This window comes from Leuresthes tenuis, unplaced genomic scaffold, assembly GCF_036924035.1.
Source record: "Leuresthes tenuis unplaced genomic scaffold, fLeuTen1.0.hap1 SCAF_6, whole genome shotgun sequence".
NCBI lineage: Eukaryota > Metazoa > Chordata > Actinopteri > Atheriniformes > Atherinopsidae > Leuresthes > Leuresthes tenuis.
This window is the reverse complement of record NW_027325360.1, coordinates 2930821-2946371: the sequence shown is the minus strand read 5'-3', so window position 1 is coordinate 2946371 and position 15551 is coordinate 2930821. Positions and strand designations below refer to the sequence as shown.

The following is a 15551-nucleotide window of genomic DNA, read 5'->3' as shown; positions in this document are numbered from 1 at the left end:
GTAAGACACAGAGATCATAGAGTAAAGTGCCTCAGTCACAGCGCTAAGTGGTCAACTCCAAGCTGTCAAGCCGTATGAGTCTGTGTCGCTTTCAGAAATGGCATTTCCGCTTAATGGCTGTTTTCTGTGTTTTCCACAGTTCCCTGCCTTTATCTTAATTCAAGAGCAGGGAACATTGAACTGGCAATTAGGGAAAAGGGAGCTGTATATCCACCAATCTGCTCCTGCTGTTATGCATTGTTGCCTCGCAGTGCCTCGGAGCCTGCAGAATCATTAATAGCCCGAGCTCTTGTTAGACTATTTAACAATGCCAGACTTCTGGGATTAAAAAAAGAAGCAATATGTGTTGTTTTCCTCTCTAACTCTGTTGCACTTCTGCAGTGAACGGCGGCTGGTCCCTGTGGACCGAGTGGTCGTCCTGTAACGTGCCGTGTGGGCGGGGGGTCCAGAAGAGGTCGAGGACCTGCACCAACCCGGCACCCCTGAACGGTGGGGCCTTCTGCGAGGGCATGTCCGTGCAGAAGATCACCTGCAACGCCCTCTGCCCAAGTCAGTCCCGCCTCTGTTTGTCTGCATGACCAAAAAAAGCTTTCAAAACAAACTAAAGACTGAATTTTTGCTTTTGTTTTCAGTTGATTGACTTTCTGCCTTTGCACTTTCAATCATGTCACCCACTGTAACATGAAATATTCATCCCTTACTGATATCTAGACTTAAATTAGCTTAAATTCCTGCCTCGTCAGCATCACAGACAGCCAATAATATGGATTTCAAGGGAAAGCTCCTGTGGTGACCCGACAACTCTGCTGTACTGGTGCTGCACAGAGTGAAATATAAAAGCAGGATGGGATTCATGGTGCAGGTTAAAGCATCAGTGAGGGAGTCACATGACTCGCTTTGTGATTGAGTTGCAGAAGGTGAACTGGGGGAATTGAAGAAACAAGTTCCTGCCTTAAAGGAGCAAATAGAAAGACAATTAAGTCTGCAACTGCCTCTTAAAGGCACGGATGCTGTGGGTTTTTAAGTAGTATTATTGCTCCGGTACAAATCTGTATCTGTAGGCTGTCCAAAAGAGGATCAAATGTTTGTCTGTCCAAATATGCCAAAAGCTTATGTACTCGTATTTTCACATGACTGTGAATCGCAGCAAGTTCTAGAGGGTCTGTGCTGCGATTCACAGTGAATCCATTAACTACCAAGAAGCTGCTCTCTGATGGTGGAAAGAAAGAGGCTGTAAGCAGCACAATAACTGTGAAATGTGACTTGGTTATCTTTTGATAGATTTAAATGTTGCATAACAGTCATTTGAAAAAAAGAAGTCCCAACACCTGCCTCACTTCCTGATTCAGTCATTTTTAGTTATTTCTGTGTATTACCAGCAGAAATCATGCACTTATGTGTAAAAATATCTTATTTTCAAATCTTTGACATTTAACATCTGCATGACTAAATCAGAAATCTCTAGTTAGTTGGAAACCTGACAGATTTAGAAAAAAGGGTCCTTGCTGCTCTGAGATAAAGACGCTTTGTCTGCTTTCTCTGAATGTCAGCCATTGGAGGAGAACAAAGGGAGAAGATTGGGGGGGAAAAAATTAAATTAAGATTTTCTTTTTTCCTTTTTTTTAAGAGAGATGGTGCAACAGTTCAGGCAGTGTCATTATAACACAGGTGTCCACTGAGACTGAAGCCCTGAGGCCTGATGGTGTGGAAGGCCCATGAGGCTTGGAGGAATACAAATCACATGGGGAATTCACACTGTTTCTGATGAAATATTCTTTAACTGTTGTGTGTGTGTGAAAAACGGTAGACTGGATGCCACATTTTCTGTGACACTATATTGGCTACAGGTGCTCTAGAGAAGGTTGGTCAACATCCAGTTACATATGTGGTAGAAAGAAGTGTAAAACCAGCTTTTTGTCTAGCTTTTGGTTTATTTCCCCTGGTTAATCGCTTAAGAAGCAGCACTTTTAAAGTGAAACATCCTCATTTAATTTAATTTTTCTCACAATGGAAGAAAATAAACTGCATCACAAACTAATTCTACCACAAATTCATCTATTAAATAGTGAAACAGCGTCAGTCTGTTGTCATCACTCTATTGTTGTTATACTATAAAACGACCAAAATAAACTGGATATTTGAAAGTAGTGGCCCAGAGTTCAGGACCACCTACGGATATCTTTAGCTGTGGATAAAGGGTTAAACGGCAGAATCGGTGAAGATGCACGATTCCCAAAGTGAACATCTGGCAAGATCTTTGTTGGTTAGCGAAGCAGCTTGACCACCATCGCAAATTATGTTGAGACAAAGTAGAATAAAAGCATAATGTGCAGTTCCAAATATGTATTTGTGTTTAGCTTTGCCAGTCAACATGAGCTAATAAAGGTAAATAGATTTATTTATTCCTAATGGCTGTTTTAAAAAATTTATAATAAATTAAAAACAGTAATAATGCTCATCAGATATGCCTTTTATTGCATTTTATCAACAACAGAACTTTAAAAAATCTTAACTCGTTTTAAATTTCAGGGCAGTAGCACGTCTCTTTGCTGCGTAGCATCCTTTCTTCTTTCAGCAGCAGTCCATGAACATCTGGGAACTGAGGAGACCAGTTGCTGGACCTTTGGTAGCGTTATATAGGATAATCCTGATCTAGATTACAGTCCCGGGTCTCCTTTGTTGTGTTTTGTGTTTCATGATCCTGCTCCCGGCTCTGCTGTGAAGCCATGCAGGTTGTAATAGATGCAGGATGTGGTTTAGCTTTCTCACTGAAACATTCAAGGCCTTGTGTGACACTGTGTAGATGGGAGCATATGCTGCTCTAAAACCTTTAAATACCTGCCAGCTCTGAGCTGGGTGCTGGTTTCTGAGCACTGGCAACAGGTCGACCGGCCGCTCTACTCTGTGGTCTGGAGGAAAGTCCTTTTACATTGAGGAAGATTTTTCACAGACTGCTGATCCACTGTTCATCTTTACTTCTGAGAGACTCTGCCTCTCTAAGGTCCTGTTTTTATATGGACCCGTTGCCAGGTAACCTAATTAGCTGCAACATGGCTGTTTCTTGTTAGTTCGATTTGCTCTTGTTGGCCAATAGAAGCTTTTTTAGATGTCTTACTGCCATAAATCTCCAGATTAGACTTTGTTTTTCATGGAATAGTAATTTTTGTGGATAATTTATGAGAAACAAGGATATTTTGGATACATTTACAACATAATTAGTTGCTTTTTAAAAAAGTTTGCTTGAAAGCAGCGGAGTTTTCTGCAGAGGGGGGATAGCTGCCATAAAAATAATCTGGCTGCACACATTTATTAAGCTCGTTTACACTTAAAGGGACTTTCAGAACATGGATGTTTGTGTGTGTCTGAGTTGGTGGAAGCTTGCTTTTCCAATTATTCTGGGTGAGAGAACTGGAAACCAGCCCACAGTGAGTTGGACTTAAATGTAGCTAAAGTTTGCGTGGACTGGATAGGATAATAGTTTATGGGGGCTGTCAGGGGCTCTAAAGTATCTGTAGCCCTAAATATAACCTATGACACCTTAATGAGTTCAGTTAAATTGAACGTTTTATCTGTATCTCTCTGTGAAATGCCTTCAATTCTGCTAAAAAGCAGTGAAAATAATGAAAAAATGTTTCTCCGATGTCTCAACCTGTCTAAAGAGAGAGAGAGAAGATAAATGGTTTGGTGCAGAAAATGTCAGGAAGGAACTGATGACGAGAGGAGCGACAGAGCAGCAAAAATCAGAGAAGACAGAGGAAATCAGACTTAGAAAGAAGATTTGAACTCAGGCGTGATGAACTGTAAATTCAGCAGCTATCTGACACAATAGTTTCCAGCCGTCTGATTCTCAAGTCTGCGTGCATACGTGTGCCTTATCAGCGCATGTAAAATGAACATATGCTGAAGATGTTTGATTTAGCTCCCGTCCCCTCTGGGCAGATGTGACGCCCCTGCAGAGCCGCCAGTGCCAGCAAGCTGCTGCACATCTTGTACACTTCTGTAATGCTCCCCACATTTTGTTTTCCCAAAGAGCTCTGAGGTTTGGAAGCTGGGGTTTGGGAGTTGGCAAGGTCATCCAATGAGGCTGCCTCATGCCAATTTATTCAGTTTGGGAGGCTTCTGATGCAGAGATGGGTCAGATGGGGCCTGACACTCGGGTTTAGTTTAATGGCAGCAGAACAGCGTGAGGAAGAGATGTGGAACTCGTGAGGTGTTGCAGGAGTAAAGCTGGGCTGGGTGACAAAGTTTGGAGATTAGTATAGTAGTTTAATATTATTAATTATGCTAGATTTAGTGTAAATATATCTTTGTTGTATTTGTTCTGAAATATAATGTAAATGGACTTTAAATCAAAGAACTGTTATTAATCCAATTTTAACCCATATACCGTAGTTTTCTGTTATAATTTTTCATTTTAGCCATAAGAATATCTTATGCAAAGTGATATTTTATAAAAATTAAATCCTAAATCTCAGTTTGAATATTTAAAAATCATCAAATCAGAACCAAAGAATTGTTATAGATTCTTTCTTTAAAGCTTCTTTCTGACTGCTGCACGTGAATAAATAAGCTTTTTGTAATCTGGCTCTTACCTTTTCAACATTTATCCGTCAATCAGTTCCAGCCAGTGAGTGTTTTTTTCTTATCTTGAGCATATCCGACTTTTAAAGCCTTTTGTTCACAGACAGTAAACAGCACACAGGTAAAACCTCCAGTTTTACCCTCAGCACATAACAATGAATGAAATAGAATATATTTCAAAACTTTCTGTATTTTTCTAGGACTTGGCTGTAAGAAGTCAATTTCTGGTGCAAAGCTAAGCTGATTGATGTGTTTAATGAAGTCTTCATCTACCTGCCTCTTGTTGGCAATTAAAGGTGTCAGCCTTAAATATAGCCTTTGGGTTGTTTTTGCAGCATGGCTGTCATATGAGGATATTTTCTGCAAATAAAGAAAAATAAGAGCCTACTAAAGCTGCGATAAGTGGACCTGTGACATCACAAGGTGCATGCAGCAGAGAAAGAAGCAGGTTTTCTTCTGTAGTCTGGGTTTATCCGTGTCTTTGTAAGAGGAATAAAAAATACAGGCAGAGTTGAAGTGTAGGCGGTAATAAAGCCTTTCTGAGCCGCTGACTGACAGGCTGGTCTGGGTTTGACGTATTTGAGGAAGGTTGGTTTGCATGCAGGCAGAGTACAGAGTATGGATGAAGTCAGAAGCTGTTAGCCACTTAACAAGAGACGGCAAAGAGAAGATGATGTAGAAATGAAGCTCCTGGTGTGGGGAGAATTGAAAGTCGATACAAACTGCATGCTGCAATGTATACTGCGCTACAAAGAAAGCTTTAGCAGGAGCAACCACTCAAAGAGGAATTGAGACCTGTAGATCCTAATGATCATGAAGATCAAGTAGTCAGTAATGTGCCTTTAGTGGGCTTTGCACGCACGGATGTTGTGTAATAAGATTGAGAAAGGTCATTCCTCCACTTGGAATGTGTTCAGTGCTAATAAAAAGGACAATGATAACAATCAGTTTCTTTTTTTGAATGTACAGATGTGAAAAAACAAGGTAGACCTGTCCATCCTAACGCTTTACATAACTTAATTTACACACCACACTCTTTATAGTGAGGCTTTAGTTATTAGCAGGCATTTATTTGAACAAAGTGCTCTTAAGATCACTCTGCAGGATTTCAACAGTTTGAGTTCAGGACCATTGCAGCACCTTGATTTGTTTCTTTTTCAAACACTTGTGGATTTGCTGCTGTGTTCGAGATCATTGAACCAGTTTTCAGACCAGTGAACTGTTGTGAACAGTGAACTGTTGTGAAGTCCTCAGAAAAGCCAACAGTGTTTAGGCTCCAGATATGACACAATGTGTCGATCGAATGCTGATTAGCTGAAAACTAGCTTGAGTTTAGCTGAAAACTAGCTTGAGTTTAGCTGAAAACTAGCTTGAGTTTAGCTGAAAACTAGCTTGAGTTTAGCTGAAAACTAGCTTGAGTTTAGCTGAAAACTAGCTTGAGTTTAGCTGAAAACTAGCTTGAGTTTAGCTGAAAACTAGCTTGAGCCAGCTGGAGCCAGAGGTGGCCGACAAAGACAAGCTAAAGATAAAACACCAACAACAAAATGGCAAAGAAGCGCAGATGAAAAGTTGTTGCAAATGATAATCTTCACTATCTTAACACTTTTCCACAGTAAGGCAAAGCTAAATGACCAACACCAGTTTAAAGGCAACTGAGAGCAGTCCCTCAGGTGTCGGCAAAGCGCTATGACACGTTGACACGTGTTTGACACTCATCAACGAAGAGCTTACGGAGATCTATATCCGGCCTTAGCAGATTGATGGGCAGCAACAGCTGATTTGGCATCGTTTTAACACTCACCTGGAATGCTTCAGACCAGCAAGCTGCCAGAACCTCTGCTTTTGTAGAGGTGCTCACACTTAATGATCAGTTAATCAATGTATTTCATTAGCTTCATTTCATTAGGTCAAACTCTCCTGCACTGCGGATTCTCTCTTTAATATAAACATGCCTCCTTTGCAATTCAATTTCCGCAGCTACATGCAAAGTGAAGGAAGAACCCATGTAACACCGCAAAGGAAAATTAAATTCTGTATCACCCACCTGACTGTATTATGGGCATCACAACCGCTGCCAGGAGTCTTCAGGGACCATATGGTCTCCCAATATTTGTTAAGCTTAGCATGATGAGTTTTCCTTGATCAGATGACAGAGCATGGGGGAAGATTTCCAGCTATTAGCATAGACCAGGCTGTTTCAGTTTCATCGCCTTGCATCAAATCCCATTATATAAACAGGCCTAGGGGTTAATGAGGAGAAAATGTCTCTCAGGCTGCACCACCATGTACTGTCTGTCATAATGGGAATGTGCGTGTGCCCACTGCTGGAGCATTTCGGTGCTCAGTGTGTGAAAACTATACAAAACTGAGAATTAGTAACAGACTTCACAAAGTTTGTGAGAGCTTCAATGTATTTTTGAGGTGTTATTTCTTCTCAGAGAATGCTAACACCCCGAACACCTACAGTGTTTGTATTTCTCAGCAGAAAAAGCTCCGACTTCGGGCATTACTGCAGCTGGAGCCGACGGCTTCGGTTAATACAGACTCCTCCACCCCTCTAAACTCCAGCTAAGATTATTCTAAAGGTGAAAATCCTCCACCTCAGAGGAGCGCTCTGCTGTGGCTCTGAGATTCTCTAGATTCCACTCAGGCCAGTGTAGATAGAGTATGTAACCGAGTGGTTCATATCTCACACTGCTCACTCATTTTTTAGTAATGAGATCCCTCAGATGAACACTGTAAGCAACGTAATAATTCCACGGCCATCTTTAAGAAGTCAAACCCTTCTTCTTTTGAACTGCAGTGAAAGATATTCTCAAGAACAAGCATGTCTGATTCAAGGTTGTTGCCTATTGAGTGTGAGCATCTTCACACAGATGAGTAGTGGTGGTAGAGGTGAGGCTAATTTGCAGAATATAACGGTTTACTCATACCCAATGTGGCAAAGGTGCAGAATTTCATTAGACATTTAACGGCATGGAGGGGGATTATTCTCATTATTGTTTCCATAGCACACGTGTCAAGACAAATGCCACGGTTGTCAAGTGTTGTCCTGTATCATTGATTTACGACGGCAGCTAAGGTGTTGGCACCTGTGGTCAATGCTACCGTGAAGTGGACTGATCCTCAAAAAGCTTTAAGTTAAGGACAAAATAATAATATTCACATTTCTCTCTGAAACAGAAGCATTATTTACATTTATTCAGCTACATTTAAACGAGCCATTATTAGGAAGGTGGTGCAAATTAGACGGCTTTGTAAATATTCTGACTCCCTATATTTGCTGCTATAAACTGTTCTTTTAAGCTGAAGGGGTCAAGTCTGAGTCTTTCTGGGAAAACTGGCAAAGCAAAACTTGGTGTAAGTCAAGAATAGTCCATTCTTGACTGATTAAGTAAAAACAGTGTCTTTTGGACACAAAGAGCAAAAGCTTGATGGAGAAATTCAGCACAATGGTCATAATTCGGGGTCATGTTTACCGGTTGAGGGGATGGATGGATTCAATTATATTTCAGCAAACGGGCTTCTTAAAAGGATATTGCTGTCATGTCCACCTTAAAATCCACTGTGGACTACCTTAGAGAGTGAGGAAATTATGATAGACCTCTGAGTGGACAAGGAAAAGTCGTGCATGCATGACAGCCTGAGACTATTTGCAGTTCTACAAGCCCTTTTTGCAGAAAGAACCGGTGAAAATCCACAAGACAAGACCTCAAAGACGTTTATATTATGATAGCTGCCACAAGAAGTGTAGCTACTGACCCTGCAGGGTGTCTAAAACGGCTTATTTTTCATCCTCATCTTGACAAGAAATTCCCCCAACACTGCCATAGAACAAATTTCCCCTGTCCTGTTTGTATGCGGCTTAAACAAAGAAGATGCCTCGTTAGCTCTGTCAGCTGAGCTGAGTTAATCACGTTCAGACTCAAACCGCATCATGTAAACGTGAGGATGACATCAATCCTTTAAAAAGAGCAGTAAACAACTGCAGCTGCAGTGTGTTTCTGGTCTTTGACGTGCCGTGGTACCTTGCTTTGTTTTTTGTGCATATGCTGACGCACCCAGCCTCGTGTAGCTTATATTCCCTATAAACTCTGTGCTGTTTCTATTCTCGTGTTACAGTTGATGGAGGCTGGGACGAGTGGAGCGAATGGACGGTGTGCAGCAGCCAGTGTGAGAGGCAGCGGAGCCGGGAATGCAATTCTCCAGCACCCAGACACCGAGGCAAGATGTGTGAAGGGAACAGCGAGGCCACTGAGAACTGCACAGATGGACTGTGTACCCAGAGTAAGGCCTTTCTCCCTTCTGGGTCTCATCATCATTTTCATCATCATCATCATCATTATCATATATACACTCCCTGTAATATGGCAGAACATTGCAAGGCTGTTTGAACAGGAGGTATGCGTTGGAAAAGAAATCACACTGTGGACTGACACAGATTCCCAGTGCATGGTAATGGCAGCGCCTTTTATCCTGTATACCGCTCAAACAACATATTGTAGGTCATGCTGAGTCTGTCACCGAATTAGAAGTGCAGATATTCAATTCTTTTGAATGATGCTTGACGTGTGAAATGAAATGTAATTGCACTTTTTGTTCATGCATACAGTGACTTTAAAATGGATGATTTACTCGCTGGCTTGACCAGAAATATAACTGCACAGGGCTGAGTTATTTAGTTTTACATCAAAATTGTGGCATCATATTATTAGTAACTGATATTTATGTATAAATGAGATCTAATGTTAATCAATTATTAGTAACTGATATTTATGTATAAATGAGATCTAATGTTAATCAATTATTAGTAACTGATATTCATGTATAAATGAGACCTAATTTTAAAAGCTGGTGTTGTCAGTGAACACATTCAGCAGCAAATCTCCACAGCTGCCTGTTCAATGTTAGCCAAGCTTCAACATGCAGCTTTTGGCTCTTGACTGCTTTCTGCACGCTTTGTCCATTCTGTTCATTCTTTGTATGTTTTTTAAATATAAATATCAGTGCAGGAGCTGGTAAATAAGTGCACAGTTTTTAAATTTAGTTTATCTGGGAGAGCAGTGTTAGCCTAGCAGCTACAATGTGGTGAGCTAACTGACACTGTTGCTAGTTGTAGCTAATTTTTATACTCCTTTGGCTAAAGCTAGCTAATAGCTTTCAGAAGTTCCCCGAGCAGTAAAACTAATGACTTTTTCAACAAAGTTTCTTCCCCTTCTCTGTAAAAGAGTGTTTTAGTGAGGCCCAACGTCGTGCTTTCTCCCTGCTGGCACACCTTTCGTTGTGAACAGACATCAGCTACAAATTTAGTGGACCAAACAAGAGCTAACAGCTAACAGACACGTATGCTATAGGTGTATGCAAGTGATAATTGTACATTGTACATGCAAATGTGTGAAAAACATCAGTTTTTGTTAATTTTCTCAAAACCATTATTCACAGGATGGAAAGAACAGCAACTTGTTAACTGAGATTTCCCACTCATAAGCAGGTGGTATAAATTTATAGACTTAAGTTTCAGTCACAGCATTATGCTTGATCGGTTCACTGTTAACACAAAATGTAAATAAAAATGGCTTTTTTTTCAGAATTTTGATATTAAACTTTGGTATATTCGAGGACAAATGATGAAAACCCATTTAAACGGAGCAGTGGGATATTGCAGACTATAAAAGTAATGTGATTAGCGCATGACATCACACAACTGCATTTATTAGCTTTTCTGGCAGGATTTAGCTTATTTAGCACTGCCAACAAATTCAACTGGTGTTTCAGTGGTTGTTCAGGTGTTGTTTGACATGTAAATAGTTTTTGGCCTTAGAAATATTATGTTTTTCTGACTGGAATGAATAAAATAGCAAACAATGGTTTGTGAACTGTCATTTTGAAGACTCAAGTTCAGCATAAGGCCGCTGTCATCTTGGTCTTTTTGAGCCAGAGGTTAACAAGTTTAGACAAGAGGGGGGAGTTGAAGAGTGAGAATAGAAATAGAAAATATGAATCTTTGAAAGCTAATATATAACATTTAAAAGGCTTGTATTTGAGTTGTATTACGGAGTTAAAAAGTGAGAGACACCATTCAATTTTCAGGTCTTACCTTTTAGGTAAAAAAGTGTTCATGTGTTATAAAATTTAAAGAAAATACAACATCAGAGGAACAGCAACACGGGACATATTATACGTATCAGTATTTATTTAACAACAGTGAAGCCAAACTCCAGAAGCAGTGTGAAAAACTAAGTACATCCCACGATTAATTAGTTGGTAGTTATCTGAAGTACAGTTATTTCTGAGCAAACATTTTCTGTATGAGATCGTCAGTCTCACATATTTTAATCTGTACTCTGACTGGACCATTGCAACACCTTGATTCTTTTCTTTTTCACACATTCTGCTGTAGATCTGCTGCTGTGTTTGGGATCTTTGTCCTGTTGATGAGCCAGTTTCAGCCCAGCTTTAGCTGTGGGACAGATGGCCTCACATTTGACTCTAGAATACTTTGGTATCCAGAGGAGTTCATGGTGGACTCAATGACTGCAAGGTGCCCAGGTCCTGTGGCTGCAGAACCAGCCCAGATCATCAGCCCTCCACCACCGTGCTTGACAGCTGGTATGAGGTGTTTGTGCTGATATGCTGTGTTTGGTTTCCTCCAAACGTGCTGCTGTGCATTAGGACCAAACATCTCCACTTTGCTCTGGTCTGTCCAAAGGACATTGTTCCAGAAGTCTTGAGCTTTGTTCAGATGCAGCTTTGCAAACCTAAGCTGTGCTGCCATGTTCTTTTTAGAGAGAAGAGGCTTTCTCCTACAGCCCTTCCAAACAAGCCATCCTTGTTCAGTCTTTTTCTAACTGTGCTGTCATGACCTTTAACCTTTAACATGCTAACTGAGGCCTGTAGAGTCTGAGATGTAGCTCTGGGCTTCTTCACCTTGGGGTGAACTTGCTGGGACGTCCACTCCTGGGAAGATTGACAGCTGTCCTGAATGTTTTCCACCTGTGAATAATCTTTCTCTCTGTAGAATGATGGACTCCAGATAGTTTGGAAATGGCCTTATAACCCTTCCCAGATTGATGGGCAGCAACAGCTGCTTCTCTGAGATCATTGCTGATGTCTTTCCTCCTTGGCATCGTGTTAACACACACCTGAATGCTGCAGAGCAGCAAACTGACAGAACTTCTGCCTTTTTAGAGCTGCTCACACTGACTGATGATCAGTTATTTAAGTGCTTTTAATTAGCAGCACCTGGCTGCTACTTACTTTCTTAATTTCCATGAAAATAGTAAGGGTGGACTTAGTTTTTCACACTTTTTGTCAGTAATGACTGACAACATACTTGGTGACGACCTGTTGATTTCTTATCTTGTCCTGATCTGTCAACAGTTAGAATTGAACCAGAGTACAGAATGTATTTATCCTAAATCTTTGGCAGCTTTCAACAATCATATTAAGGATTACAGTAAATGGCAGACATGTTTGGGTTGTTGAAAAGGAAACACAGTAAGCTCAGCATAAGAGTAACTCGCGCAATGCAGTGAAATTCAGGTAATTTCTTTTGATAAAGATGATTAAATGCATATCTGAAAAATAAGCTCAAATGATAACCATATTTATGCCACCAAAAATGTTTTATTAGTTTCAGATACTGCATTTTTGCTTTTTGCGACATCGATCTCAACATTTCAGAGCTGGAGAACCTGTAAAAGAGATATATTTGACATTTCTCTGATACTAATTGTGGTTATTTCTGATAGAGCTGTCATTAAATGACACACAGCACACATTTGGATCGGTATGCTTCTTTATAGAGCAAAATTGCATCTGTGTTTGTCAGAAAAGAAGCAAAATCAATTAAAAAAACATCTAAATTGGTTTCTAAATTGGTTTAGACCCACTACAAAATGCAATCAATCCACCCCAAATAAGTCCTAAATAGGTCTTTTTTGTTTTTCCTTGTACAAGGAGATGGTTAGCCCACTCAAAGATTCCTCTGAGCACTGTTCACCTCACCCTCTTTATCCCTGGTGGTATGAGAACAGCATTGAAACCTACCTTGCTATAATCAGACACTCTGTGAGCATAGTCAGCAGAAGAGCTTCCTTCTACTCACGGTGCTGAACTTGAGACTTCACTTGTTAGTCACATCACAGAGGCTCGGACTTTAATCACCACTTCCTCTCCTCTTTGTCTCATTCTATCTCTCTGTCTTTGCAGATCGAAAGCTGCTACATGATGTAAAACCTCAAAGTGAGTCTTCCTCTGTGGATTTCTTTCATCCTCTACCCCCCACCTGCCACTTCTATCTAATATGCCCCGAATTCTAGGTTGCAAAAGATGATTTAGGTTTACGTTTTGCAGAAAGAGAGAGAAGGAACGGTCCTCTGCACTCTCTCTGTAGAAATAGAAACATGAATTACCGCCGTTTAGTTCACCTTGATCTGAGCAACTCCTGCATTAACCCAGCAAATGCTCATTACGCATTCTTGTCATTATTCACGGCCTGACTTTTATGACAAGCATGACATCACAGCTGTGTTTCTGCTTTGAGCCAGGAGATATATTGGTTGTGACAAGTGAACATGTGCTATGCTGTGGAGGATTAATGGGTTGTAATCATTGCAAACGAGCTAATTTGTCCAATTTACATCGCTGTCCTGCCATTCCTCTGGCAGCTCTCAGTCACTCGCCAGAGTTAGCCCTGTGAAGTGATTGTCAGGCCTCTCTCTAGTCTAAATGCCTTCATGAGCTTGTTTGCATGCTTGAAGGAAAGTTTGATAACTGCTGGAACGGTGCAAGTGATCGGCTTGATTGGAATGATGTTAATCACTTGGCCTTTGATTGGGCTGTGTGACAGCTGCTGACCACAAGCCAGCCTGCACGGCCCTGATTTCCTTTCCTGTGAGATACCATAGCTGTTGGCTGTAAGGTGCAAAGGCCATTAGGCTAATCACCAACCACGTTAGCAGCTGAGACATGATCATTTGTTCCCATCTTGCGTAGCATGCAGAGATAAGACACATGAGTTGCTCCAGCGCTCCTCTTTCCATCCTTCTTGTTTCATATCCTGCTGGAGCCAGTGGAACTCCTTCCTGTGGTTGACCTTGTACGTCTGAGCATTGTTTCAACTGCGTTACTTCATCTCTCCTTCACTCTCTGCTGGTCTTTATTAATACAACAAAGACGGTGCTCTTCTGTGTGCAATGCCCTGAAAGGCTTTTTTCTCTTTTGTGGTAAAGTGTCCTTCATCAAAGGAGAAAAATACACACTGTTGGTTGGGAAATATCAGAAGTACTGCATACATTTCTATGTACTGTGTAGTTTAAATGTTCACTGTGACCTTGATTTATATCCATGACTGAGGGATTAAAGTCTTTGTGTGAACGGAGGCTTTTCTGTGTGTCTTCTTCTGTGTACATCACCGTTTTAATCAGAAGATGAAGAAATGTTGCACTTTGTGTTTCTGGAGCTTTAGCACTTCATCCACAAGTATTTCAGTCCTCCTCTGATGAATATGTTTTTGACCTTTCTTCCAAATCACTCCATCTACCCACCCATCTGGCATTACTGAGAAAAATACTGTAGACACTACTGAGCAAAAGTATTGAGCCACAACTGCTTTCTTTATATGTTGCCAAAAAAAAGGAAACAAGAACAAGGAGCAGTGATTCACTGAAATGTGCAGAACTGAGGGGTATAACTAATACTAACCAGCTTTAAAGTGAACATCTGGTCTGAGCTCCTTTATCCTCCAACACAGCCTGAACCCTCTGAGACCAGCTTTCTGTCATTTCTTTAAGGAGTCTTCAGGAATAGTTCTCCAGGCTTCTTGAAGGACATCCCAAAGCTCTTCTTTGGATGTGGGCTGCCTTTTGTTCCGTTCTCTGTCAGATGATCCCACACTGCTTCAATAATGTTGAGGTCCGGGCTCTGGGGAGGATTCATCCCTCCATAAGACCTGTTGCCACTGATTTTCAGTCCACTTCTTGTGTCATTTGGCACAGCTCAGCCTTTTCTCCCTGTTTCCCTTCCTTAAGAATGGCTTCTTGACAGCCACCCTTCCATGGAGACCATTTCTGATGAGGCTTGGGCCAACAGTAGATGGATCAGCTGAAGGTCCAGATGCATCTCTCAGGTCCTGTCAGGTCACAGCTGGATTTTTTCCTCTTTCTTAAGGACATCACTTTCAGATCCTGTTCATCTGCTGCAGATAGTTTTTTAGGCCTGACACTTCTTCTTTTGTCCTTTTTGTTCCTGCGCACCGTGCTGAGAAAAGCTTTCGACTAATAGCTCATCTTGTTGGTGCAAAAACACTTTTCTTTGTCTGTCTTGTCTTTGGCATTTTTTTGTAGATGCAACCAAACAAATGGGAACAAATGATGAGTCTTTGTGACAAGTAGCTTGTAATACAATTTTTTAGTTATATGTGGACACAACACTGGTTCATCCCATGAGTTCGGTGCCTTTTTGATTCTTGAACGATTCATAGGTCAGTGTTTAGTGGCTTAACAAAGAAAAAAAGTACAAGCTTCTGAAAATGGTCTCGTTCAGGGACTGAACAGGTTTGTAAAAAGAAAAAACAAACAAAAAAAAAGCCTGGAAAGCCTACAGAAAGCCTGGAGAACCTAATGATCAAGACCATTTTAAAAGAATACAAAAGCCTGGCTGCTTGGAAGAAAAATATAAAGAAATTAGGGCTGGAACAAAAATTTGCACAATAATGTTGAAGAATCACACTCAGTGCTGCAGGGTATCTGTTATTTTATTCCACACAGTTGTCTTGTTGTTGATTCCTGGAGCTCAGCCGCCCACACTGCAGTGCAGGTGAGCTTCTGGTAGCTAAAGTAACCTGGAGCCTCAGCAGAGATGGAAAGTGAGCTCCAGAGGTCACACAAGTTTTCTATAGATTTTTCTTTTGTTTACGAAGCTACAGATTTACTTTTTATTTACAGCAGATTCTGAACGTGAGTCTAAAA

The 15551-nt window shown here is 40.9% G+C and overlaps 1 protein-coding gene across 2 annotated transcripts in view; it reads left to right on the top strand.

Annotated features, from left to right (window-relative positions):
• The window catches only part of LOC140309379 (netrin receptor UNC5D-like), a 194136-nt gene that overhangs the window by 128339 nt on the left and 50246 nt on the right, over positions 1–15551 (top strand). The window contains exons 6-8 of one of the 2 annotated variants that reach the window (XM_072387218.1): positions 382–549; positions 8704–8868; positions 12793–12825. In XM_072387218.1, coding sequence (XP_072243319.1) covers positions 382–549; positions 8704–8868; positions 12793–12825 — 366 coding nt within the window. The remainder of the gene's footprint in view (positions 1–381; positions 550–8703; positions 8869–12792; positions 12826–15551) is intronic. The other variant, XM_072387219.1, reaches the window with a different exon arrangement.